The 27,836-nt window shown below is 40.7% G+C and overlaps 1 protein-coding gene across 1 annotated transcript; it reads right to left on the bottom strand.

The window, feature by feature from the left end:
* Positions 1 to 386: 386 nt before the first annotated feature.
* Positions 387 to 27,564, bottom strand: Rimklb (ribosomal modification protein rimK like family member B). The gene is made up of 6 exons (XM_057773264.1): positions 27,250 to 27,564; positions 14,434 to 14,659; positions 9,072 to 9,302; positions 6,505 to 6,591; positions 5,590 to 5,793; positions 387 to 1,653 (listed from the first exon to the last, which is right to left on the bottom strand). The coding sequence occupies exons 2-6, from the start codon at positions 14,606 to 14,608 to the stop codon at positions 1,187 to 1,189; spliced, it is 1,164 nt and encodes a 387-aa protein (XP_057629247.1). The 5' UTR covers positions 14,609 to 14,659; positions 27,250 to 27,564; the 3' UTR covers positions 387 to 1,186.
* Between the last annotated feature and the right edge of the window lie 272 nt (positions 27,565 to 27,836).

Below are 27,836 nucleotides of genomic sequence, written 5' to 3'. Positions count from 1 at the left end.
TTTCCCATCATGCCATTCTCTAGAATCTATTCTTTCTGTTTGGTGTAAACAACAATAACAACAACAAAAAAAAGCACATACACTTGCATGCAATATATATATATATATATATATATATATATATATATATATATATAAACCCTCCTAAAATGTGAAAAATGCAAATACAAATAGCATTAAGAATTCATTTCAGTTTTACACCTAATGACATTTACTTGCCTCCCGGAAATGATGTCCCTGTACTTATCCTTTAAATGTTCAACTCATCAAGAGAAAAGTGGGCAGGGAGACTTTTAAATGTGTATGTTGAGTCAGTGTCTTGTTAACCAAAAAAGTAGCATTTTGTTTACTTTGGCCATGGTTAAAGATGAAGTCATAGAGCAAGGGATGTTACCAGCATGTATTAAAAATGCAACATTAACAGAGCATATATCTTTCAAAAAAGACTAAAACACTAACAAATACAAGTCAATGCACAAACTTTAACTAGTGTAACTTTATCTACATTGAGTGTTACTTTGTATACCAGACATTGCAATACTGTTCATTTCCTTTTCATCATGCAAACATGCCAATTTTGTTAATAAAAATCTTTATTGGAATATAATCACATTACCCTCCCACCCAAATTAAGGGGGAAAAAACAAGGACGAACATGAAAATAAGAAATCCCGGTCAGAGTCCCTTAAGAGTCCATAAACAACTATGTGCATTTAAATGCTAGCTCAGAGAAACGGCAGAATTTTCAGATTGTTACTAAAACATTTCTGTATTTTAAGCAGATGTTTCTTCTTTTCAAATCTTGAAACTGTGTGGAGTCATGCTACTAGTACTTGAATCAAAACCATTCTACATAAAAACAAAAGCAAGAGACCATGGAAAAAGAAACCTTCATGTTCCTCATGGCCCAAGAGCAGGGTTTAGTAACTGAGATGGTTAGCAAGAGAGCCTGCCATTTCTCTGCGTATCACCTATTCTTCCTCTCTGTAGAATCTGTAAGTCAGGTAAGTATCCTATAGAGGTCTCATCTATTTTCCCTTCTTCTAACCAATCTTGCTATACATTTCTCTCAACCTCCTGAGCATTCTCCATGAACAGCATTGCAAGTTGGTTAAAGGGGGAAGGGGATGGGGTGAGGGGAGACAGTTTTACAAGGGTTTTGTTGGTTAATTATTTACCAGTGGAGTCACTCCACCAGGAGTTTGATTTCATTGGCTAGCAGCTGGTTCATGTTGAACAGCCCCCCTGGGAGCTTGGTGAGCAGCTCTCGCTCGGTGGTGCTTTCAGGGTCACTATCGACAGAGCTGGAACTTGCGCTCATGTTGTCGACAGCAGTGCTGGCAGGGGGACCGAGCTCCGGCTCACTAGTCTCACTGGCGGTGGACACCACAGAGAGCAGGGACATGCGCCGGGTGAGCCGGCCAGCGGGCAGAAGGGAGGCAGCATAGTCTGCTATGATACCAGCTACATCTAGATTACAAGCCTTATCAAAGGCGATGAAACCTACATTTGCATTGGCCTCGCAGACACAGAAGGAGCCGTCATCTTTCATCAATAGGTCAATGCCACAGACATCCATCCCCAGGATATTAGACACCTGGATAGCGAGCTGCTTCCCTTGTTCACTCAATGAGCACATCATCCCCACACCACCTGGCAAATAAGAGGAGAGAGTTAGCAATTCTTCTAAATGGTTAATGAAACAACGAAACATGCTAGTAGTGTGAAACTGGTTTCATTTTGTCCTATTAAGACCAAATCATAATTCTTTAGTTCAGACCTCCTCACACTCACTATCCCTTGCCTCAGACCCCAGAGTGCTAGCACTATAGGCATCCACTACCACCACAGGCTTAAATTAAGTCTTTAAATATGCCAGAACATAGATTAAAGAAAAGTGAGAAAGAACTTCCAAGAGGAAGTCTTAGACATTAAACTTCTCTATCTATCCTGCCTATAACATGGACCAAACAGTGTCCCTCAGCATCACAAGGGTTGAGAACCTCCCATCTCCACCAGACACCAAAACCTACAAACAGTCACAAGCCCTCAAGAGTCTACAACCTGCTGCATACTTTAGATCAGCTCCATAGTACAACACCTAATACAATGCAAACACCCAGAGTTGTTACAACGTTACTGCTTAGGAACAATAGTATATGTTCAATACAGATGCAACCACTGTAGCCTCAACTTCCCTGTCCATAAACTCAATTCAAACGACCCCCAGAAAGTGCCAGGGAAAGGATGAGGACCCCAGGGGACTCAAGTGTAGAAGGCCTGAGTATTACTCGATTCCAGCTGATGTAGCAGTGTCGGCTTCTACAGAGTTCTGCTTTCAGGAACCTTTAGGAAGCAACACACACTGAGCTCTAACCATCAACTCTGGATTGTTTGGCTGTTTCAATATTTTAAGTCCTCAGTTAAACCATTTGAGTCCACAAATGAAAAATTATGTTAAAATGTTGTATAAATATAATTAGACCATCTGATTTTTTTAAAAAATAATTTACTTAATTTTTATTTCATGCCCATTTACTTATGTTTTACCTTCATGTAGGCCTCTGTGAAGGTGTTGGATTCCCTGAAACTGGAGTTACAGGCAGTTATGAGCTGCCATGTGGGTGCTGGGAATGAACTCAGGTTCTCTGGGAGAGCAGCCAGTACTTTTAACCACTGAATCATCTCTCCAGTCCACCAGCTCATTTTATATATAACAAGGGGAGAAGCCCAGCGAAATTGTGAGTTTGAGGCAGTCTAGTATATAGAGCAAGTTCCAGGTTAGTCAAGGCTACATAGTGAGACACTGTCTTAAAAGTTAATTTAATACATACATAAAATAGGAATAAAAAATATGGTGCATACTGGGAATATGGCAACCCAAATAAGGCACTCTTTCTCTATGGGTTCTATTCTGAGTTCTCAGATCACTAATCAAATACATAGGTAAGGCCTGAGCTTTGCTGGTACAGAGTGAGAGTGAGAAGACATCATGGCATCTTCACTTGGAGCCTAGCTTCAAGAAGACCAAAATGCACAGAAGCCTGACAAGACTTTGAACATCCATAGGAATGTCATGCATAATGACTAAAGTAGACAGACCAATGAAGCTAAGTCCTTACTACCCACAGGTTGGGAAGATAAGAAGAGTCCAGGAACCAGTACCATTTCCCATCCCCTGGAGGACTAAAGCAATAAGAAATGCTCCAAAAAACAACAAATTTGAATAAGCCCATGACAAGATAAATAACTAATAGAAGAAAGAATACTCTGAAGAAATTCAACTTCAACAACAACAAAAAAAGTTGTGGGGCTTTTTGTTTTGTTTTTCAAAACAGAGTTTCCCTGTGAAGTTCTGACTGTCCTGGAACTCTCAGATGAGGCTTGCCTCAAACTCAGAGATCCACCTGTCTCTGGAGAGCTGGGATTAAAGGCTTGCACCACTACTGCCCAGACAAAAAGATTTTCTGAAACCGAAACAAAATGATTAGCAACTCAACATTAAACCAAGGAAATGAGGACAGTACAGTTGTTTTACCATCAGCACAGTGTCTGAACCTGAATCCACTGCTGTTTCAGCCAGTAATTGTGTCATTTTTACGCCTCAACGGATCTGCCTCCTGCCGATGCAACCAAATGTAGTTTTAACTAAACCTCTACTGTTCTATTTATCAGTAAGACCTGGGAGTCAGAGGCTGGGGTGAAAACCTGCTAGCTCAGAGGTTGAGAAGCAACTAACTGAATTAATTCCCTTTTTGCTGGTATCTCAGAAAGAGAGCATCTTTCTACTCTGCCCACACCAAAGACCACCCTACTCAAAGTCCCTCCCTACTATTTCTGTGCATCTCTCCATCTTCAATTCCCTGACTCTGACTGCTGTCAACTAGTTGCTAGCTCTTCTTCATGACCCCCAAGGCTGATTTTATTTTACTAATACAAATGCAAACCCAGTGTTCACAGTATGATTGAACATTGCTGAGATAATGCTTTTTTGTAAAGATTTATTACTCGAGTTGGTTTAATAAAATGCTAATTGGCCAGTAGCCATGGAGGAAGTATAGGCAAGGCAACTAGACTAAGAGAATTCTGAGACCAATGGGAGAGATGCAGCTGCCAGCCAGTCACCGAGAAAACAAAACATGTAGAAAATGAGGAAATGCCAAGGTCATGTGGCAATACATAGAAGTGTGTTAATTTAAGACATAAGAGCTAATTAATAATAAGCCTGAGCTAATAGGCCAAACAGTTTAAAATTAATATAAGTCTCTGTGTGTTTCTTCGGGACTGAACGGCTGCTGGCCTGAGCGGGACAAAAATTTTCTACAGAATATCCCACAACGTACAGTCATTTACGAAAGTTCAAAGAAGCAGGTGTGGTGAAAAGATAGCTGAGCGGCTGAGGCAGGAGAAGAGTTCAGGATCAGTCTAGGATACACAGTGAGTTCAAGGCCAGCCTGGGCTACCCATCAAGACCCTGTTCCTGTCTCAAAACAGAACAACAAAAAACAAACAACAAAAAGAAGAGCAGAAATAATCAAATATAGAGAATATCTTTTAAGCACAGACAAAAAACTTAAAATGAAATCATAGAACAAAGTAGGAAATCTAGAAACTGAATCAGAAAATAAATCTTCCAGAAGGAAATAAGCAGATGGAGAAGAGGAAATAATAAAGAGAAACGGGAAGGGGACATTGGAGAGATGGCTCAGCAGTTGGGAGCACTTATAGAGAACCCAGATTTGACTCCCAGCACCCACATGGTAGCTCACTCACAACTGCAATTGCATTTCCAGGGGATTCAATGCACTTTTTGGGTCTCTGCGGGCACATGGTGCATAGGCAAAACATATATATATATATATATATATATATATATATATATATATATATATATATATATATATAGAGAGAGAGAGAGAGAGAGAGAGAGAGAGAGAGAGAAAGAGCCAGAGAGCCAGAGAAAGCATGCCAGGCGGTAGTGATGCAACATTTAATCCCAGCACTCAGAAGGCAGAGACAAATGAATCTCTGAGAGTTAAGCCCAGCCTGGTCTATAGAATGAGTTCCAGGGCTACACTGTGTAGGTGGGGCTACACAGAAAAACCTTGTCTCAAAAAACCAAATGAAACCAACAATAAAAACCACTTTATAACAAAAAAAAAAAAAAAAGAGAGAGAGAGAGAGATTTTCTAGAACTTGTAGATAGCTTACTAAAACCCAAGTTAACAGTGGGAATGGTAGCCGCACGTGGGATCATGTGCCTTTAATCCTAGCACTGGAGATGTGGCAAGGCCCACTTTGATGGCTCAGGAGTTTAAAGCACTTAGTGCAGAGGCACTAAGGTAACAAGGGAACCAATGGAGAAGAAAGAGGCAGGCAAGGAAAGCAAAAGTGGCTGTGCATGAGTAATATACATACAAGCCTGAAAATCTTCAACAGAAATGAAAAAAATTGTTAGCACAAAAATAAAGTGAATTCATAATTGGTGAAATCTGATTCAATAAGAAGACAACTAACAGTGATGGTAGGATAAAAGTGGAAAGCACAGTCACGCTACATACCAACACAAAGACGCTACATTGTCTTTACCTAGTGAACAATTGCTTTGCATCCTTCCATCTGTCGAACAACGTAACATGGTGCCAACGACGCGGCCTCCCACAACAATGACTCGTACATCCTTTCCATGAGACTCTTTAATGTATTTCTGAAATAGATATGGAGCTTCATGCCGAATAAGATGGCTTAGATCAGCTAAATGGTGTTTATCTCGTGCCAAAAAAACAGCTTTACCTAGGATTTAAAAAGAATAAAAATATACAATATATGTAAGTCATGAAACTGTGGATAGTGATAAATATACATTCATGGGTCCAATATACTCTTTCAGAACTAATTATACTTGTATGTTTTTAGATTATTCTTTGCTGTAACTAAAAACAAAATGATTTAATTATGATTAGTAACATAATATGAATCTTTATGCTAAGAAATAAGTTCACAGGTTTCTTGTACACCATTAAAGACAGACAAGAATTATGGGCTAATTTAAGTTGTAAGCCCTAGTTAATAATAATCCTGAGCTAACAGGCCAAACAGTTTATATAGAAACCTCTGTGTTTTTCTTTGGGACTGAATGGCTGCAGGACCAGGCAGGACAGAAACTTCCATCTACACTTGAAGAGTCAAAGTTCAGCCAACTAGGTTTCCTAGAAAGATATATTTTAAGATTTAAAATGCTTTTAATGTCACTGTGCCTTGGAGAGTGTCGAATGAGTTCATATTTAAAAAATCAAGGGAATATGTATCGTTGAAGTAAAACACTAACTTGAGATTTAGTCATGCATGTAAAATCTCCACCATAACCTCTAACCAGAAAGAAATCTCACCTAAGTGAACTTGTAGAAATCCAGAAGTTTGTGATCCCAAACACTTGTTAGTTGTTCTTCAATTGATAATTTGTAAAAGTGATTTCAAAAGTATGTAGCGTATCAAATTACATACCTCTATGACCTCGTGTGTTCTTCACTACCATTGGGAACTCCAGGACTTCTGCTTCATCAATCATTTTAGCAAAGTCTTCATGGCCACCTGATTTGAGAAAAAAATAAATATAAGACTAAGTATGCTGGGACCAACTTTAAGCACAAGACAAGGGAGGTGAAGAAAAGGACTGACGGCTAGTAAGTCAAACTGACCATCCCTTAGAAACAGCACCTTTGGGGGCTAGAGATGGCTCAGTGATTAAAAGCATTGGCTACTCTTCATGATGACCTAGTTTGATTCTCGGCACCCACACGGCAGTTCTCAGCTGTTCAAAACTCCAGCTGCAGAGGACCCATTTCTGATCTCCACTGGCATCACTCACCTGGTGCAGAGACATATATTCAGATAAAACACCCACACACATAAAATACTGTGTATGCGAGAGAGATTATCTGCACCTATTATCTTCATGTGTTTTCCTCTAGTGACTACATGGTTTCAGGTCTCACTAAGATTCTAACCATTTCTGAAATGATTTTCCTGCTCTCAGTCTCTCCTGAAGAGGTAACTTCTGCTCTCTCTCCCCCTCCCCAGTCCCTCTCTCTGCCTCTCTCTCTCTTCTTCCCCCTTTCCTTTTCCCTCCATAACCCACTAAATAAACTCTATACCCCTCAACCCCGCAAAAGAAATGATTTTTCTGCAGGGTGAGGCATAGGGATTTAGTAGTTTTTACTTGTAACTATCTAGATTTCCCAGAATGCAATAGTCTGTTTTCTGTGACGCATGTTCTTGGCCATTCTTTCTGTTGACAATCAGATGGCTGTAGCTACATGAGTCCTCTTAATATTCCATGAACACATCTGTTTTAGTGTTAGTGCTTCTGTTTGTAGGACCAGGAATTTAACCCACAGTTCATACATGCTAAGCATGCACAGACGACCGACCACTGGGCTGTATCTCCAGACCCCTTTTTATTTTTCACTCTAGACAGTTTCACTAAGGTGCCCAAGTACCTTAGTGAATTCACTGTGCAGTCCAAGCTGTGCTTCAGCATGTGCTTCCCCTGCCTCCCTCCTACACAGCTGGGGTTACTGCCCTGTACCACTAGGTCCAGCATGGTTTTGCTTTGGTTTTGGTTATTTGAGACAGAGTTTCTCCGTGTGGTCCTGAATGTCCTGGAACATGCTATGTAAACCAGACTGTCCTCAAACTGAGATCTGTCTGTCTCTGACTCCCAAATGCTGGGATTAAGGATACATACCTCCACCGCCTGGCTAATCTTACTTGCTTCTTACTGTTTTCACTGCTCAGAAAAAAAAAAAAAAAAAGGAGCAGCAAGATGGAAAAAATGGTCTATAATTAAAAAAGAATCAACATGATAGAAACTTAAGCCAGGAAAAGGCTTGGGGACATCAGTATAATATGAATATTTGCATTTACAGAAATTAAGATTATTCACTTATAAAATCTTAATCCCTCACCACTGAAGGTACAGTTTACTGGCTAGTGACCCCGTTACTCCTTCCCAAATTAAAACCCCAAGAGCATTAGGAAAGCAGTCTTTAAGGAATCCACAGCAATTCTGTCCTGTGTAAATACTAAAAGAGGCAGTGATTATATCAATGCAGCACCTGAGGTTCAGTCTTTTATAGGAAGACAAATGCATTTTAAAACCTCATAAAATTTCTAAGCACTCTACTGAACATTATCTGTAGAAAGCTGGACGTAGTGGCACAATCCTGTAATTCTAGCACCAGAGAAGCAGAGGCTGGAGGATTTGAGGAAAGCCTGTTCTACATAGCAAGTTCAGAACAAAAATCAAAAAAGAAAAGAACAACTTTTCCAACTGGAAGGGCAGAAAATTAGATAATATTTATAGCAGTGTTACTCTTATGACATGTTTGCTATTGGCAAGTGATCAAGTAAAAGGATTAGAAACTTTTTCAAGTTTTATTATGCTGTATAAATTTCACTTTAATATTAATCACATCAAACTGACTTAAAATGATCCTTTCTCAGAGAACAGTTAAGTGCTACTTTAAAGCATAATGCCCATCTTCTAATAAGATCATTTTCTTAAATAGTATATTAAGTTATGAAATGGTAACAAAGACAAGACATTAAATAGAAATACCAAACAGCTTTCTTTTACCTCAAACCTAAGGGCTGTGGGCTAACTTCTGGTCTATTACAATGAAGTTTCATTGGAACAGAGATATACTTGTTTAAATATCACAGTTTGCATCTGTTATTTATTCTGTAAGTTAAATATGGACTAATGATGCAGCATTAGCATATGTATACATCAGAAGGATGCTAGGCGTCTTGCTCTATCACTAGAAAGGGCCTTATTCCCTGAGACAGGGTCTCTCCCTCAAAGCGTAGCTGATAACCAGCAACCCCCAATGATCTTCCTGTCCACCATCCACAGCACAGTGGTTATAGGACATGTGGCCATACCCATCTTTACATGAGTGCAGATCTCAACTCAGGAAGGGTCTAGTGTTTATGAAGCAAGCACTCTTACCTGCTGAGCCATATCTCTACCCCTCTCCCCCATTATACATTCTCATTTGTGATCTCACCGTAAGAAAAAGTGTCTGGCAGAGGTACACCATGGCCAGCTAACTCTTGAAATGTCCAGAATTTATTAACACAGTTCAGGATAGCTTGAGGTCGGTTCATCAGTCGGCACCCCATCTTCTCTAGGTGGCGCAAAACAGTGATATCACTATCACTCTGCACCCATGGGGTTGGAACTCTCACTACCACCACCTGTGGGTAGGCAGAGATGAGCTCTCCATTGATCCGTAGACCTAAAAAAAACAGAACGGTGAAGCTAAAACCACAGGAAAAGTATGCAATAAAAGAGATGGTGGCTCAATCCTGTAACCATATCACTCACGAGATTGAAGCAGGAGAATCTCCAGGAGTTCAAGGCCAGGACTAGAGAGTGAGATCCTGGTTTTTCTTTGTAAGTTCTTTATAATTTAAAAAAATAATATTCAATCACAGGAGAGGGGATCGAGAGATGTTAAGATCAAGGTGTTTGCTGTGAAATTGTGTCTCCTATTAATGTCAGAAGCTACACCCATTAAGTTTCACCAACATGACTGTCTAAACATGGGCTAAATAAGGACAATAGCAACAGACATGCTAATGTGGACAGGAGAAAGCCCTAGAGGCCTCAACCCTAAACAAGACCTATAGGCAACTAAAGAATTGAGAGCCAGGGAAAAGTCTTCCCCAGGAAGAACACACTAATTAATTTCCCAATACCAATGGTCAGCACTAAAAACACGTGTAAGTAACATTATAGACTGAGCAGGTTGTATTTTGTGTATTTAGGAATATGCATGTATATATACATATATTCATGTGCCAATAACTGATGAAGGACATAAATCTGAAAGATCAAGGAAAGATATGAGGGTTTGGAAGGAGGAATTAGAAGGAATAATGTAATTATATTATAATCTTATATTTAAATAGTATTTTTAAATGCAAAAAAGTAATAATATAAAGGAACAATAAAATACCAAAGCAAGCCAGGCGGTGGTGATACCTTTAATCCTAGCACTTGGGAGGCAGAGGTCAGTCTGAGTTTGAGGGCAGCCTGGTCTACAGATTGAGTTCCAGGACTACCAAATGACACAGAGAAACCTTGCATAAATAAATAAAAATAAAATACAAAAGCTTAGATCTCAAAATCAAATGCACTGTGTTGTTAATATTGGATTGGGATAGACATTTTTCTCTTTAAAAAGAGCAAAAATTCTAACTGACTTATTAACTAAATTATTCATGCCAGAATAATATAACTACTATTTAAAAAGATGACATAATATATTTACAATCAGAAATGAAAAGTACAAATATACATATATATTTATATAGTGTATTAAGGGGAAACTTGAGAATAAATTTATTTGCACATATAACTACAAAATATTCTGAAAGATAAACAACTGGGCTGACTTCTGATGGTGCCTGGGTGACAAAGTAGAGATAAGGTAGAATAGGGAATTTCAACATTGTACTCTGCACAGTTTTCTTTCCACTTTGTGTTCTAGGTGGGTTTTTATATGAATTACTCCTTAAAATCTTTTGATTTTAAAATAGCACATGTTGCTTAAAACACTCAAATATAAAACATCAGGATACATTTTACCTGACACCCCCTCCCCCATCCTGGGTACTGTTAGCTTTCTCCATGGTCATCTAAGTATATATAAAACTCATACTTTTTTTTTTGGAAAAAAATAAGTTTTGTATATTATTTAACATAAATTTCTCATCACTTAAAATTACATTAGAGATTTTTATTCTCTGGCTTTTTAATGGTTGATTTTAAGATGTCATGATTAATCCCTTCCTGAACAACTTTCATTCTATAAATATTAAGTCATTACTACATGCTACAATTCTCCAAATTCTCAGTATAAATGAACAAGACAGATTTTTTTCCTTGTTTTCAAGAGTTCATTCTAGTGGGAAAAAAATTATGTTCCATTTTATGGTATTTAGTTATTGTAGTAAATTCTGATAGTGGTCAGTGAGGTGGCATCAACAAGGTGAGGGCAAAAGCCTTGAGTGGTATTTCTATGTTTAAAAGAAAGATACTGGGGGTGCAAGTTACAGCCAGAAATCACAAACAAAAACAAGAACAGGTCATGTGCTGCAACTGTGATTTGTATTAGAATATAAAAATGACTGATAGCAAAAAGTAAGAACATACAGTAACATTTTCTAAGCTACTGAGTTTCACACTTCAAGTGGTCACTGAGCACTGTTTATAACCCACACCTCCACCTTTTAACTTCTCCCTTGCATAAAAGGGGCTTAAGAATCACCACAAAAGAATGAGATGACAAGCATAATATCTGAAGGTGAATTTCTACATGTTCACAAATACTAATAACCTAGAATTACCTGATAAGAGAGGACTGCCTGTGGGCAAATCTATGGAGAAGAACTGTCTTAATTATCTTAACACTATGGGAAGAAAGACCCAGCTCACTAAAGGCAACACCATTCCCTAGGCAGAATTCCTAGCTGAGCACAAGCAAACAAATGAACACCCATGGATTCACTCTACCCGAGACTGTGGGTAAGATTAGCAATCTGAAGTTCCTGACTTGACTTGCCTCCAATGCCGGACTGAACAGCAGGCTAAAAGTAAGCCCACTTCTGTAAGCTGAGGATCTTAGCTGGAGTATACCAACAGAAGGGTAAGAAATTGTTTGAAGACTCAGAGACAGATGCCAAAGTATCAGACTGTAACACTAGGAAGTTGTGCAGAGAGGCTCACACCTGTGACCCCAGCACATGAAAGGGGGGGCTAAGACAGGAGAATCACCACAACTTTTAGGCCGATCTAAGCTATATAAGAGTTCCAAGTCAGCCTAGGCAAGAATGAAACAGCTACGGCAGTATAAGACTTTCTACGGAAGAAGCAGAGAGCATGCAGGAACAGACAGAAACAAATAAAAAGTGGGACATCCTGAAAACACAAATAAAAAAGGCCTTTGGTAGAAACTTCACTCTAATGGAATTAGTAGAGAAATGAATCTCAGAACTTGATAATCATGCCAATCATCCAAAAAAGAAATTTTCTTTTTCTAAAAGAGATTATCCAAAACTATAGGAAGGCAACAAGAATTGTAATTCATAAATAGCACAAATCACATGTAACTGAAAAATAAACATAGTATTTTAAATAATAACTATGACTTTTTCTCAAATTAGTGTCAGGTGCCATTTCAGAGCAAAAAGCTCATAAAAACAGAAATATTAATACTATATAAATCACATCTAGGAGGGTCACATGCCATTAATCTCGACACTGAGGGGTGGAAATGAGGATCAGATATTTGAGGACAGTCTGATCTACAATACTCCACATTTTAATCATGCAGAATTGGGGCAGCCTGGTCTACAAGAACCTACATTACAAGCATGCAGAACTGAGGCAGCCTGGTCTACAAGAGCCAGCATCATAAGCATGCAGAATTGAGGCAGCCTGGTCTACAAGAGCCCACATTACAAGCATGCAGAACTGAGGCAGCCTGGTCTACAAGAGCCTGACCATAAGCATGCAGAGCAGAAATCTACCACTTGTTTGAAAAGGGCTGTTTTCACTCCCCTTCCTACTGGCAGCTCAGCTGACACAGAGTTTGACTCAAGTACGTCAATTCTGAAAACAAGGAGCCTTGTTATCAAACAGGGTGGCTTTGAGATGAATCAGGGATCCTGAAGTTAAAACCAGTCAGTAAAACTAAGAGATAAGCAGGGAAAATATAAAACTGACAGCCCAAGGACAGACACCCACAGGCAGGTTCAGCCGATCAACTCCACTTTAGTGTGACAGTAGTTTTCTTTTGTTGCTTTGTAATTAATATACTGAGGAAAATGTTCCAAAGGAAATAAAAGAGAGCAAAGAGTTCTTGAAAGCTGTTTCATCACCTTTCTACAAGAGGAGGGCATTTAATATAATATACAAGGCTGAAGAGTTGCTCAGCAGTTAAGAATACTTGTTTCTCCTCCAGAGGACCAGGGTTCAATTTCCAGCATCAACATAGGGTCCAAAGCACTCCTCTGACCTCCACAGACACCAGGCATACACATGGCACATATACATACATGCAGACAAAATACCCACAAAATAAATATAAAAAATGTAAAAGTCTAAAAATGGGGACTGGAGAGATAGCTCAATGATTGAGAACACTGGCTGCTCTTCCAGAGGACCTTAGGACCTAAGTTCAATTCCCAGCACCTACATGGTGGCTCATAACCATCTATAATGGGATCTGATGCCATCTTCTGGTCTGCAGGTATGCATGCAGAATACTCATGCATTAAAAAAAAAAAAAGACAGTTTATGTGGGTTTTAACAGATGAACTAACCTAGTTAAGAAGATGCCTCACAGGAATGCACAGAAGCATGTGTCCTGGGAAATTCTAGGTCCCGTGAAGCCAACAATCAGAGTGATGTTCAAGTCTACCTCCCAAATTTTGGTTACTTAGCAGATTTTTTAAAGGTTAGAACACCGAAGGCTACCACCTGGTTTTCTTATTTTTGTTTAATATTTATTTATTTTTGTTTGTAGAGACAGGTTCTTTCTTACTCTGCAGCTCATTCTGGCCTGACCTCTAATGAACCACATGTCCGGGCTATTTTCTGAACACATGCAAAATATTAGAAATACATCTATCACCAGTTGAATTAAATCCTTTTTGTTTGTTTGTTTTGTTTTTTTGATACAGTGTTTCTCTGTGTAACAGGTCTGGCTGTCCTGGAACTCTCTTTGAAGACTAGGCTGGCCTGGAACTTATGAGATATACCTTCCTCTGCCTCCTGAGTGCTGGGATTAAAGGTGTGCACACTGCTTTTTGTTTTTTTTTAAATAACAAGCTATTTCAATCAATGCTGTAGATATTATGTAAGAAAAATGAAAATAAGAATCACATGGAAACTAATTAATCAACAGAATTCCCACTGGTTAATTACAAATTTTCTTACCAGTACTTAAAGGGATTTAAAGTTTGTGGATAAGTTAAAAAAAATAGTGTTTTTAAAGGCACAGTTTCTCAACCGGACAGTGGTGGCACGCTCCTTTATTTCCAGTACTATGGAGGCAGATGCAGGTGTCAATCTGAGCTCTAGGCAAGCCTGGTCTACAGAGTGAGTTTCAGGACAGCAAGGGCTACACAGAGAATCCCTGCCTCAAGGAAAAAAAAAATAAGACAGGAATTAATGACATATAAAAACTACAACATCATTTAAGATTTCTTTTCCACTCTTTCATACATAATAGAATTTAGGAAATACTAGCGCTCCTATGTCTCTGTGAGTGATGGTACTTTTCACTTCTCATTATTCCAGAAATTTAAACTTACCACATTCTAAGCAAAGTCTGAAAGAGCATTTATATATAGTCTTACCCAGATTTCCTTGCTCAACTGTCAGCACCACCTCATCCATCACTACAGCCCTGAAGTCCAGTTCCTCCTCACAACATTTGGCCTTCAGAGCGCGTAAGATCTCTTTCTGTGGATAGTCTTCTCTGATCCGTCGATCTGTCAAAAACCACAGTTTGGCAGTCACGGAGCTACACATCTCGATCTACTTGCTGTTCCTTTTCTGGATTATTTGAATGTCAACTTTTATCTAGATGGAAAAGAAAATACACATGAGATTGATGAAATAATATAGATTTCATGATTTCAAATAAATGTAGTTTTATGCTAATTAAACAAACAAGACGTGGAGAGAAATACTTCCAGCCAATCTGAGTACTTGGGGAAGTAGGAGGAGGGGCAGACACAGGGGGATCAGCTCAATCTTTAGCTGCACAGAGAATTTAAGGCCAGCCTCAGTAACCCTATTTAAATCAAAAACAAAGGAGAAATACTATGCTTTCTCCTCACTGGTATACCACTAAAAATACGAACATCCTCAAGAAAGATCTCTCCATCTTCCTCTAAGAAAGCTGGTAGTACAACAGGTCACACAGCATATTTCCATTACAATTTCCCTATATTAATATTCTATTCTGTCCAGGAATATACTTAATCTGATTGCTTATTTCTATTTTCACTGTTTCATCCTTCTGTTAAAATTCCAATTCTTGGGGGCAGTAAAGATGGCTCAACAGTTAACACTTGTTACTGCAGATAACCTGAGGTAAATCCCAGCATCCTCATGCTGGCTCACAACCATCCTCAATTCCAGTTCCATTCAACACTCTTATGACCTGGTGTCACATGTGGGCAACAGGCATGCACATGGCACAAATATGTACATGTAAGCAAAACACTCATATGTATAATAATCCTAAAAATTTTAATATAAAATCAATTTCCCTTCCTAGTATAAAATAGGTGTTAAAAATCATTGACAATATTTGGGGCTGGAGAGATGGCTCAGTGGTTAAGGGCACTGGCTGCTCTTCCAGGACCAGGATTCAATTCCCAGCCCCAAAATGGCAGCTCACAACTGTCTATAACTCCAAGATCTAACACCCTCACACAGACATACATGCAGACTGAACATCAATGCACAAAAAGTAAAAATAAATTTTTCTTCATCAAAGACAAAAAGACAAAACAAAAAGCCATCGACAATATTTATCCTATTCCCCATCAATAGATAACTCACTAAGTTTATTTTATCTGCATATTTAAAATTTCTGTTGCTTTATTGTTATGTAGATAATAAAATACATGTATTACTACACAAGTAAACAGTAGCATTTTAGGAGTAATTTTAATAGAGATTTTTTAAAAATTAAAAAAAAAAAAGAATGAACAAAGAGGTCTCTACATAATGCAAACAAGTGCAGTATTGTCCATCACTGTGTGCCACTATTTCAAGGACAGCACATTTACTCTGTGTTTGTATCCCTTCTTTAAATAAACATTTGAAACAAACATATTTTACTGAGAATGCAAAAAAGAGAATGCCTTTCCCGGAGTGCTACTTCTCAGTCTGAATTATGAGTCAAATAGTTGAAAAGTGTCTTTCTGAAAAGCAAATAGTTTACTGCTCAAACACAATTTGATAATAAAGCAGGGAAAGTTTACAAGGTCTTTTTTACGTCAAGTAGACTTCTGTGAGTTTGAGGCTAACCTGGGCTACACAGTGAATTCTAGACTAACCGGGGCTACAAAGTGAGACCCTATCTCACCCCCAACACTCCCAAATTTGACAAAACCCTAATAAACTTTGAGAAGCGCTGCCCCTTAAGAGAAGGCTACCTCTAGATCCCAATCCCAGCCACAGTCCTCACTTCCCGATCACATCCACAGATGCTCAAAGCCCTTATAGTAAAGTGTAAAGTATTCTGTATGCCTGCATCCATCCTCGTGTATACTTTATATCACCTCTAGATCAAATACAGTACAAATGCACAGAATTGCCTGTACTGTTCAAAAAGCAAGAAAAGAAGCCTGCAATTGTTCAGTAAATATTCTTGGTTAGGAGAAGTCACTGATACTGAGGTATGACGGTTAAGTGTCATGCCCAGTGTCATGGAAACCAACCCAGAACAAAGGTCCAGCTTGGAAGAAAGCAAGGCATGGTAGATCAGCAACTTTCTGATCTCCCAGACCAGCTAAAAGGGACACAGTATACACTCTCAGTACTTTGGCTTGCCACACCTAGACACACCCACTTATGCCTAAATCGCCTACACCAACCATTTCCTCAAAGGTCTAAGCCAACCGTTCTGAGATAGAAAGTTAATAACTCAATTTAGGCTAAGAAGAAATCCAGCCAACAATATCACACCATCCCCAATTTTGGCAAATTATAAATTACAATGATGTGCTAATTGAGATACTTAAATCTTATTAGAAGATAACCACCTATTGTAACAGAAATACAAAATGTTTTATTTTCCCCATATGGGATACCCTATACAGCCTACAAGTTACAAACTTATGTTTCCTTTCCTTAAAAAGAGTTTTTGTATGTTTTTTTGCTTTGAGTCAAGGTCTCACTATGTAGCCCAGAAACCTAAAACACAATTCTCCTGCAAAATTTTTCAACTGTTGGGATTAAAAGCACACAAACTAGGCCTAGCCAAAACATCCTTTCTACAAAGCTTGAATTTTTGTGTTGTTTTTTGTTTTTTTCAAGGCAGGTTTTTCTGTGTAGTCCTGGCTGCCTTGGAACTTACTTTGTAGACCAGGGTGGCCTCCAACTCAAGAGATCTGCCTGCCTGGCGGTGGTGGCGCACGCCTTTAATCCCAGCACTTGGGAGGCAGAGGCAGGCGGATCTCTGTGAGTTCAAGACCAGCCTGGTCTACAAGAGCTAGTTCCAGGACAGGCTCCAAAAAGAGAGAGAGAGATCTGCCTGCCTCTGACTCCCACTGCCTCAAGAGTGCTAGAATTAAAGGCATGCACCACCGCACCCAGCTACAAACATAAAGATTTTTACTTTAACCATAGTTGTGGAAAAATTACAAAGCAAACCTACACTGTTGTCATCTTCACTAAAGATGTTTTTTTTTTTAGATTTATTTATTTATTCATACAGTATCCTGCCTGTAGGCCAGAAGAGGGCACCAGATCTCATTATAGGTGGTTGTGAGCCACCATGTGGTTGCTGGGAATTGAACTCAGGACCTCTGGAACAGCAGTCAGTGCTATTAACCACCAAGCCTCTCTCCAGCCCCACTAAAGATGTTTTCTAAAGTGTTATGCTGCACTCTTCCCTGTGGACAACCACACAGGCCAGCCAAAGTGTGTAGCCAACCCAGCACTCTATCTGCTGCAGATAGCACAAGTGCTCACTAGGAAGTCATGATCACACAGGGCTTTCATGGTTACAAGGGCTCACTCAGAAGACAAAGACACAGGAAGTCACACAAAACAACTGAGACAGTCTTAGTTTTCCTGAGCAAACAACACTTGTATTCACTGTATTTATTCAAGAACCATGTCAGTACCTGGTCTCACACTTGGGTTCTTGAACCTCATCTTTTCAGGGATGACTAATTTTACTGTATGATGAACTTTCTAATAAGTGACAACTGTTGCCCCAATCATAATAAAATGTTACTGGGGAAGCAGAAACATTTTGTCAATAGTAATGTCAACTGTTGTAAATCACAAGAGATAACATAATTTTTCAGTGACTATAAATATTTTCCTTTAAGAAAAAAAATTGGCAACACATTTTCCATAAGAAGTCTCTAGAGGCTGGAGAGATGTCTCACAGGTTAAGAGCACTGGTTGCTCTTCCAGAGGTCCTGAGTTCAATTCCCAGCAACTACATGGTGGCTCACAGCCATCATATAGTGATTAGGCGCCCTTCTCTGGTGTGCAGGCATACATGGAGGCAGAATGTTATATACACAATAAATCTTAAAAAAAAAAAAAGAAGTCTCTAGATAGCAGGTATTGTTGAAGATGTATGACTTTACACTTGTTGAGCATCCCCAACCAGACACCTGTTACCCAGGCTAGACTCCAGAAAGTCTCAGCACAGGCAGATGGGAACCTTTGTGAAGAGTATCACAGGGGTGCTGCTACACACTCAGCTTCATGACCAGAAAAACAGCAGGTGTATATCTGTGGAGGGCATACATAGTCCTCAACAGTTTATACAGCTAGAAATGGTCAATGTAGTATCTCTAAGTCCTGTAGCTCATTCTTTGATCCTAGGCAGGGAAAGGGTCCATTTCTGCCTCATGGGCTCAAGACTCCGCATGTCATGTCCATGGAATACCCAGATTTACTGTCTTTCTGATGGTAAAGCAATTTTACCAGCTAAAGCATCTCACTGGCCTCAATATTTACTATTTTAAAAGAGTTCCTGTAAAATGAAGTGGTTAGTTTTCCTAGCATTTTTATTTAATATAGATAGATAGATAGATAGATAGATAGATAGATAGATAGATAGATAGATAGATGTTTTTCGAGACAAGGTTTCTCTGTAGCTTTGGAGCCTGTCCTGGAACTCGCTCTTGTAGACCAGGCTGGTCTCGAACTCACAAAGTTCCGCCTGCCTCTGCCTCCGGAGTGTTGGGATTAAAGGCGTGCGCCACCACAGCCCAGTTTTCCTAGCATTTAAAGGAGCTTGCTTATCTAATAAAATCTGTGAGAAAGTACAGTTGTAAGGTAAATGGAAAGTCAGGAAATGTCTAAAAGCATAGTATCGTCTGTTGTAGGGAGCCGCTTGTTGGTTCCCGGTTGCCTGGCTAGCTTAGGCCCGAAATAATCACACAGAAACTGTATTATTTAAAACACTGCTTGGCCCATTAGCTCTAGCTTCTTATTGGCTGACTCTTACATATTAATTTAACCCATTTCTATTCATCTCTGTATGACCACATGGCTGTGGCTTACTGGCTAAAGTTCTTGCATCTGTCTCCACCTCCCAGCATTCAGTTCCATCTTCCTGCCTACCTAAATTCTGCCCTGCTATAGGTCCAAAGCAATTTCTTTATACATTAATGGTAATCACAGCATACAGAGGGAAATCCCATATCAATCCTCATTTTAATAGAATTTCACTGAATAGCTTCCAGCTAGCAATCTTTCCATCTCCACAATACTATAAAGACAAGTGTGCACCATCAAGTCTATGCCACCACAGTGTGCACTACCACCATCTACTCATTTCTTTTTATAGTGTAAACTAGGGTCAACTAATTCTTATCAGTTTTTAAATTTTCTTTTAAATTATCAAGGAAAATAATGTATAAATACCAAGTTATAAACTCTGGTTTCAATTTAATTTAATTTTAGTGTGCATGTCTGCCTGCATGTTTATGTACACCAAACCCATGTCTGGTCCCTATGGAGGCTTAGAAAGCAGTTATAGATGACCTTAACCCACCCCTACTCCTGTCCCCAACCCCAACCCCCAGGGCTGGGAATACAGGCAAATATCATACCTAGCTCTAGTTTTTTGGGGTTTTTGTTGTTGTTGTTTTTTGTTTCTAAAGTATGTCTTTATTTTCTCAAAATTTTAATTCTCAGACTACAGTAAAGGTAAAAGTACTCTTTCTACCTTTCAGATAATTTCAACTAAAACTTTCTAGGATCTAAAGCTTAGCATTCTAATTCTTATCATTTAATTCCCTTAATAAACAGATGTTCTCAAAACTCAAAGTTAAAATCCTTGAGCCTAATGAACACAAAGAGCTATAACTACCCAATACGGAATAAGACAGTTTTTAAAACATCACAAAAAATAAATAAGTAAATCAAGGATACCACATTCCCCTTCCCTCTCCCACAGCTGTATGGTCTCAAGGGAAAAAGCAAAGGAATAAAAGTTAGGGGACAGGGAATAGTAGCACTAGCAAAACCCTTAGAAAGAAGGTTGAAGGAGGGAAAAGAGGGAACAAAACCATAATGTACTCTCTAAAGATATTAAAACACTTCTACAAGCAAAAAAACCCTTTTACTCCTTGAGTTGGAGAGTTGACTCTTTATGGTTAAAAGCACTTGTTCTGAGGACCCCGGTTCAATTCCCAGTACCCACACAAGTAGGCTCACAATCATCTGTGACTCCAGTCCCCACGTTTCTGATGTCTTCTTCTGACCTCTGCAGGTACCAGACATACATAAGGTGCACAAACACATAAAAAAAATAAATTTAAGAGCACTGGCTGCTCTTCCAGGTCCTGAATTCAATTCCCAGCAACGACATGGTGGTTCACAAACATCTAAAATGAGATCTGGTGCCTTCTTCTGGCCTTCAGGCATACATGCAAGCAGAATACTATGCATAATATAACCAAGCGACATTCTCACATCTTATTTCTGTACACGTATTGGTTCCTTTTCTATTGTTGTGATAAAACGCCATGACTGAGGCAGTTTTAGAAGAAAGTATATTTGGGTTTAGGATTACAGAGAGGTAAGAGTCCATCATAGTGGAGAAGTGGCAAATAGCATCTGGACTGGCAAGCTCAAAGCAGAGAGAGCAACCTGGGAATAACAAAGTAAGGCTCTGATGCTCCCAAAACCCTGTCCCAGTGACATATTTCCTTCAGCAAGGCCACACCCATACCCCATCAGTATCATCAATTAGGGACCAAATATCCAAATGCTTGAACATATCAAACATGTTCAATGCAGACTTTTTATTCAAATATTTTCAATACACAGATGGATACAAAGGGATGGCTGTACATTACTATGGAACAGAATTTGTATATCACTTTACTGTAATATACAATAAAATTCTAAGATCATTTAAACAATCCAGAAATGGCTATGGCCTTGTTCAAGTGATGCCATCTACTTCAGTGTGAGAAATGGGAGCTAGATTGGTTTGTAGAGGTCTGTTGAGTTTTAGGCACTCCTTCAAGAGTTTTTGTCTCTGGCAGTTCCCCTGTCCATAAATCTCAGGTTTCCATTCTAAACCCATTTCTACTAACTAAAAACGTCATTTTCATCCAGATTCTGGCAGTTATTGAAACACAGACCTAAGTATCTCATTCCAATTATGAACTCATGACTCAATTTCAAATCCAACTGAAATGAAGTTATTTGGCTTCCCTAACTGTCATCCTCTTGCTTCATTGAGCTTTTAATTTCTTAAATTATATACCCGCTTTAGCACCTATATTCTGCACCCACCCACCCCCCATTGTGATCATTAAAATTTTTAGAAATGCTTGGCTAGGCTATAATGTCCATTTGTCTGACCATATTCTGGTCTTTGTTCAAGGTATTTTGTGTAAGTGATTAACAGCTATAATTATTGATTTAAATAAAAGATTATCTTCCAAAATGTGGAAAAGCCTCATGCAATCAACTGGATTAATTTGTACTTGCCAGGTGGTAGTGGCACATGCCTTTAATCCCAGCATTTGGGAGTCAGAGGCAGGTGGATCTCTGTGAGTTGGAGGCCCAGTATGGTCTACAGAGTGAGTTCCAGAACAGGCTTCAAAGTTACAGAGAAACCCTGTCTTGAAAAACCAAAAAAGCTCCCACTGCTCTTAGTCCAGTTCCAAGTGATCTGGCATCCCCTTCTGGCCTCTACTGGGAACCACATACACATGCAGGCAAATAATACACATAGGAAAAAAATAAATCTTTATAAAAATGAAACTTTGATAAAGGCTACAACTACAATCAACACTTAGAATATGTTAAATCAAATATGACATTTACAGAACAAGGCATGGTTTTACTTGTATGAGGTACCCACACTGGTTGAAATCATGAGACAGAATATAGAATGGTAAACCAGGAAGTGGAGGCCACACCTTTAATCACAACATTGAGACAGAGGCAGGTGGATCTCTGTGAGTTAGAGGTGAGTGTGGTCTACAAGAGCTAGTTCCAGGACAAGCTTCAAAGCTAGAGAAACCCTGTCTCATAAAACAAAAACAAAAAAACAAAAACAAAAAAAAAAGTGTAGAATGATAATTATCAAGGGGCTACATTACAAGGAACTGTCATCAAATGGATAGGTTATTTCTGTAAGCAAGATCCTGAAAATAGATGGTGATGATGTACAATGATGTCCTTAGAGCCATTAAACAAAATGCACTTATAAAGTGAAAATGGTAGTGTTTATTGTAATACAAAAAATTTAGACAAAATGAAATAAACTCCAAGTGAACTGCAAGTTTTTACACACTTCCAACTCTATAATCAGAAAAACATTACCTTTTACAGTATGTAGCTTTCAATACTAAATTTCCAGTTTGATCCATTATCTATAGCAAATTATAAAAGATTTCTAAAGGCCAGGTGATGGCAACACATACCTTTAATCCCAGCACTCGGGAGGCAAAGGCAGGTAGATCTCTGTGAGTTCAAGGACAGCCTGGTCTACAAAGCAATTCCAGGACAGCTAGGGCTGTGACACAGAGAAACCCTGTCTTGAAAAAAACAGGGTTTTTATCTTTAGAAAAAAACGAGACAAAGTTCCTAAGGTACAAACACAGTGTAGCTCAAAGGTCCTCCCCAAATTTCCTTCCCAGACATTACTGTGCTTTGATAAAGGAATGTGAAACTACTCATTTACTGGAGCCCAACAGGATGACTAAATTATATGTCAATGGAGTAAGCTAACAACTGAGCGCTCAAAAACATCTAGGAAAGAATTACCAACACTATTGGAGGAAATTTACTTAAGGCTTCCAAAATGCAGTTTTGTTTTGTTTTTTAGGATTTTGTTTTTTGTTTTGTTTTGTTTTTTTATATACGAGACAGGGTTTCTCTGTGTAGCCCTGGCTGTCCTGTAACTCATTCTGTAGACCAGGCTAGCCTTGAATTCACAAAGATCTACCTGCCTCTGCCTCCCAAGTGCTGGGATTAAAGGCTTGCGCCACCACTGCCTGGCTCCAAAATGTAGGTTTTGACAAAGTACAAAAAACTCAAATGCTACCAAAATGGAAGGATGGCAATATAAAACAAGTGGTCTTTCACCACACAGCAATTCCTTGTCTTTTTAAAGCTTAAGTGAGGAGTTTGAGAAAGGTAGGGGGCGGGGGAGAATACTACTTAGAGAGGAAGAGGAGGAAAAAATACCTTTTTTGTTTCAGACTTTCTGGCTAGTGCCAAGAGCATGAAGGTAGCTAGTAGCAACAGAAGGGTGAAAGCTACAGAAGACAGTAGGAAGCATTTAGGTGATGAATTGCTTTCAATTTTTTGTCACAACTCATGACATACTGACATTTTTTGGGAGAAAAGGGTGTAGCCTAATTAATAAAAACCCAGAGACAGATACTGGGGTTCAACCTGAAGGCCAGGACAGCAAAACAGCCAGCCACTGGCTCTTACCTCTACCTCAGTCCCAAGTGGTGATACCGCTTCCAGGAATTCTCAGAGTGAGACTGAGCGTGCACCACTATAACACGGTTTCTAAGGCAAACTAGGGATTTGCTTACTGGGATTAAAGGTGTGTCACGACACCTGATTGTAAGGCTGACTAGGGCAACTATTTTTTACTCTCTAATCTTTAGGCAAGCTTTACTTACTTATACAAACAAAATTATCACTACAAAAGGATAGTAAAATTAATCAGGCAAATAAACACCTAAGGTTTTTTTTTCAGTTGGTATATATAACTTGTGAGAATTTCATATTCTATAGACATTACTCGTTGAACTGGAAGATCAAAAATTACTATGATCAGTCAGGTGGTGATGGCAGAGGCAGGCAGATCTGAGTTCGAGATCAGACTGGTCTAAAGACTAAATATGAAAGCCGGGCAGTGGTGGCGCATGCCTTTAATGCCAGCACTTGGGAGGTAGAGGCAGGCGGATCTGAGAATTCGAGGCCAGCTTGGGCTACAAGGCTGCAAGGACAGGTCTACAGGTCTAAAGGTCTACAAGGTCTGGTCTACAGGGCAAGCCAGGACAGGCACCAAAGCTACTTTGTCTCAAAAAAAATAAAGCAAAAAAAAAAAAAAAAAAAAAACCACACACACACAAACAAAATATCCACAGAAAACCACTTATTTAGAACTATAAACCAAATTAAACCCTTCCTTTAAATTACTTCACATCAGGTATTTTTGGTCCTGTTAACAACAACAACAAAACATACCGCCAATATTCATAGATTATTTTTCCAATATCTTAATGGGGTGGGAGGGGCAGCAGTGCCTGACATACACAAAGCCCAAGTTACAATCCTCAGCTCTGGGGAAGAAAAAAGCCTAATGTAGCTGCCACGGTGACACACATCCTTTATGGCAGCACCTGTCAAGGCAGAATTCGAGCATAGCCTGGTTCACATAATGAGTTCAGGCCAGAGCTACATAGTGATGCTCTGTCTCAAAAATAATAATAATAATCTTTAAATAGCCTGATGCCACTATCCATGATCATAGATCTGATTCTGAAATAGTCCTAACAGTTCAAGTTGAAAGACCAAAAACAATTTTAGTAAAGGGGGGGGGGGGAGTACATAGGGTTCCATGCACTCTTCTAAGGATCTAGGAAACGGGAGACTCGCTTGTAGCTTGTGTCTAAGCCAGCTGAGAAGGAAAACACTGGAAAATGTTAAAAATAACAGCCTGGCACTCGTTCCCAAGAAGCCAGAAAGTCCTTTCTATAAACCTCAACTGTACTGATACATATGGCACATGGATCTAAAATACTTACGTACAGATATTTTTAGAGGTTCCATATTACTTCAAGAATCTTAACATGACAAGAACATTCCAAGGAAGGAAAGACAGTTTCTCTAACATCTTCACCTTATCTTTCTCAGCTTCTCTTAGAACAACTCATGTCAGCACAGCTAATGGTTTCTCCCTCAGATTTTTAAATAGCATGATTGTAATTTCTAAAGTTTGGTTTTTGTTGTTGTTGTTTGGTGGCTGTTGTTGTATTGAGACAGGGTTTCTCTGTGTAACTTCCCTAGAGGGTCCTAGAACTAGCTCTTGTAGACCAGGCTGGCTTGAACTCAAGAGATCCACCCACCTGACTTCCAAGTGTTGGGATTAAAAGCGTGTGCCACTACCACCCTGCTCTCCTCCAATTTTTTTTAATGTTTATGACTTAATCCCACTTACAGAATCCTCTGTAAACTCACTTGCCATAATGCTCCCCAGAAGTTCACATTACTACAGAGCTCCCAAAACAATCACAACTTACAAGAAAACTCATTCCCTTTATATTTGCTTTATCTAACTCTTCACACTTAGTCATGGTTTTTCCTCCACCCACTTTTTCTTCGGCTTGTGTTGCTATGCCTGCTTCCCACCAGTAAAAGCTACTCCTGCTTTTGGGTGGAGAAACCCTGGGAGGGGTAACTTCTCATTGTCATTCTTCCCCTAACCCCCATGCAACTACTGAAGTGAGTGGATTCAACAGGGACTCAAAAATGGCTTTCCATAAAACTGTCCAGCCTAAACTAACAGAAGCCAGATGGCAGCTGGTGGGCAACGGCTAAATTAAGGCTAGGTCCTGTGCTCGCCATCCGACGCGGCGGCCAAGAGGACTAGGCAGTGGCTCTTGGCTGAGTGGAGGACTCGCTCTTTACCTTAGCTGTCAGACAAAGCACATGGACTCCAGCACCTAAAGGGGCTACCTACGACGACGGAAGAAAACGGGGACACGGGGGGAGGGGGTGTCCAAACTAACAATTACAATGACGACACACACAAAAGAAGGCGTACTGACAGCGACTAAACAGGCCACTTCAAACCCCCTGACAAAATAACGTACAGACTACTAGGAGAGAACAACAGCTTCTTTAAAAAAAAAAAGTAAAGGGTTAATCTCCGTGTCTGAAATCCCCTTGTTTGATCCCAAATATCTCAAAAAGTATTGTCAATTAACTGCTTAAGAGATCATCTGAAAGCAGAAGACATAACCTTCAAGCTACCCATTGTGGAAAGGAATAGACGTAAGTGGCATTTAAACCTTCATGGTTACACTTAATTATTAAGAATGTCTAGAAAAGAAAAAAAGCCAACAGCAAAAAGAGAAAAGAAAACCTTCCATAGTAAACTGCTAAGACTTTCCACACAGATTTGGAATTTAACCCAACTTCAGAAACGCTGGGAAAACTGTAGGCAATTTTGGGGAAAATAAAATTATACTGAAAAAATTTACATTCGAGTTACACACAGCTTGGTTAGTATAAAAACCCCACTGATAAAACAGAATTAGCACCCCATTCTCTGTTCATGAATACAAACCGGACAGAATACAGCGACTACAAACCTGGGATGAGAAACAGTAAATTAAGACTGAAGTTGTCCTCTACCAGGAATTTTTTGGGGGGAGGGGCTATTTCTACTACAGTCAAGCCTTCAATTACTTAGTCACTCTTATTGTTCAGACGGCTGTTAAAGACAAAAAAAAATGGAAAGAGCCGATCGCTCCTCTAAATCTTACACATTGGGAGGAACATAGTAACATCAGGGTGAGGCTCACAGCCTCCGCCTGCCTCGGTCACAAATTCTTCGAAGGAAATCAGGGACCGCGGCGGCAACCACACCCCTGCCGAATGCGAGCAGCCCGCAGCTTTTACTCCAAGCGGCATTCCCAGGCTTACCACACCCCCTCGGCGACACGGGAAACCAAGCGGATTTCACGGCGCGATCGCCGCCTCACGCCCCCCTCCCGCACGCAGGCGACTCCCAGCTTCCGCCTCGCTCCCCCGCCGACTCGGGTACCCAGCGACCACCGGCCTCCGGCGCCCGCCAGCCCGCCCCCCGCGCCGCGCCCGCCCGCTCCGGGTCCGCGGCCGAAGCCCCCGGCTCGAGGGCGCGCCCCTGCCTCCGCCCCCGGCCCCGCCGTCGCCTCCCGCGGCCTGCCGCTCACCTGGCCGCCGGCTCCTCCCTCGCCCGCCCGGCGGGCCGCCGCCTCGAAGCAAGCGCGGGCCGCGGGAAGTCCGCTGAGGAGGGGGAGGGGGCGGGATGCCGGGGAGCCGCCTCCTTTCTCCTCGCCGCCGGCTCCCGCAGCCAGGCCGCGCGTCCACGCCCGCTCGCCCACTTTCTCACGGCCCTCGCGGGGGTCGGCCCGGCGGCTCGCCCTCCCCCCCTCCCCCCACGCCCGCACTCTTCGTTCCCACACGCTCACGCCCGGCCGCCGCTGCTGCTCGCTCCCTCGCTCGCCTGTCGCTCGCCCTCCCGCTCGCGCGCGCGCGCGACCCCGCTCACACACTCGCTCTCACACACACTCACACAGCGCGCGACGCCGGCGAGGCCGCCCCGCATCCCCCCCCAGACCGAGGCGCTGCGCGCCCCCCGCCCGAGCCGAGGACCCGCGCGGCCACGCCCCCCGGCAGCGCCGCCGACGCGGGCGGGGGGCGGCGAGGGGCGGGGCGGCGAGCGCGCCCGCGGGACTGACACCTGCGAGGGGGCCGCCCGGCGGCCCGACGAGAGCCGCGGGGCACGCGGGCGCGCTCG

This window comes from Chionomys nivalis, chromosome 1 (assembly GCF_950005125.1).
Source record: "Chionomys nivalis chromosome 1, mChiNiv1.1, whole genome shotgun sequence".
Taxonomy (NCBI): Eukaryota; Metazoa; Chordata; class Mammalia; order Rodentia; family Cricetidae; genus Chionomys; species Chionomys nivalis.
The sequence above is the reverse complement of the archived record's forward strand: the minus strand, read 5'-3'. Positions and strand labels throughout refer to the sequence as shown.

What these genes read in the sequence shown, in the direction of transcription:
- Rimklb (XM_057773264.1), bottom strand. Translation starts at nt 14,608, where the DNA reads ATGTGTAGCTCCGTGACTGCCAAACTGTGGTTTTTGACAGATCGACGG. An exon ending in GAACACACGAGGTCATAGAG is followed by an intron (nt 5,794 to 6,504) that starts GTATGTAATTTG and finishes TTTAAATCCTAG; the next exon opens with GTAAAGCTGTTTTTTTGGCA. An exon ending in GCAAAGCAATTGTTCACTAG is followed by an intron (nt 1,654 to 5,589) that starts GTAAAGACAATG and finishes CTTATTTGCCAG; the next exon opens with GTGGTGTGGGGATGATGTGC.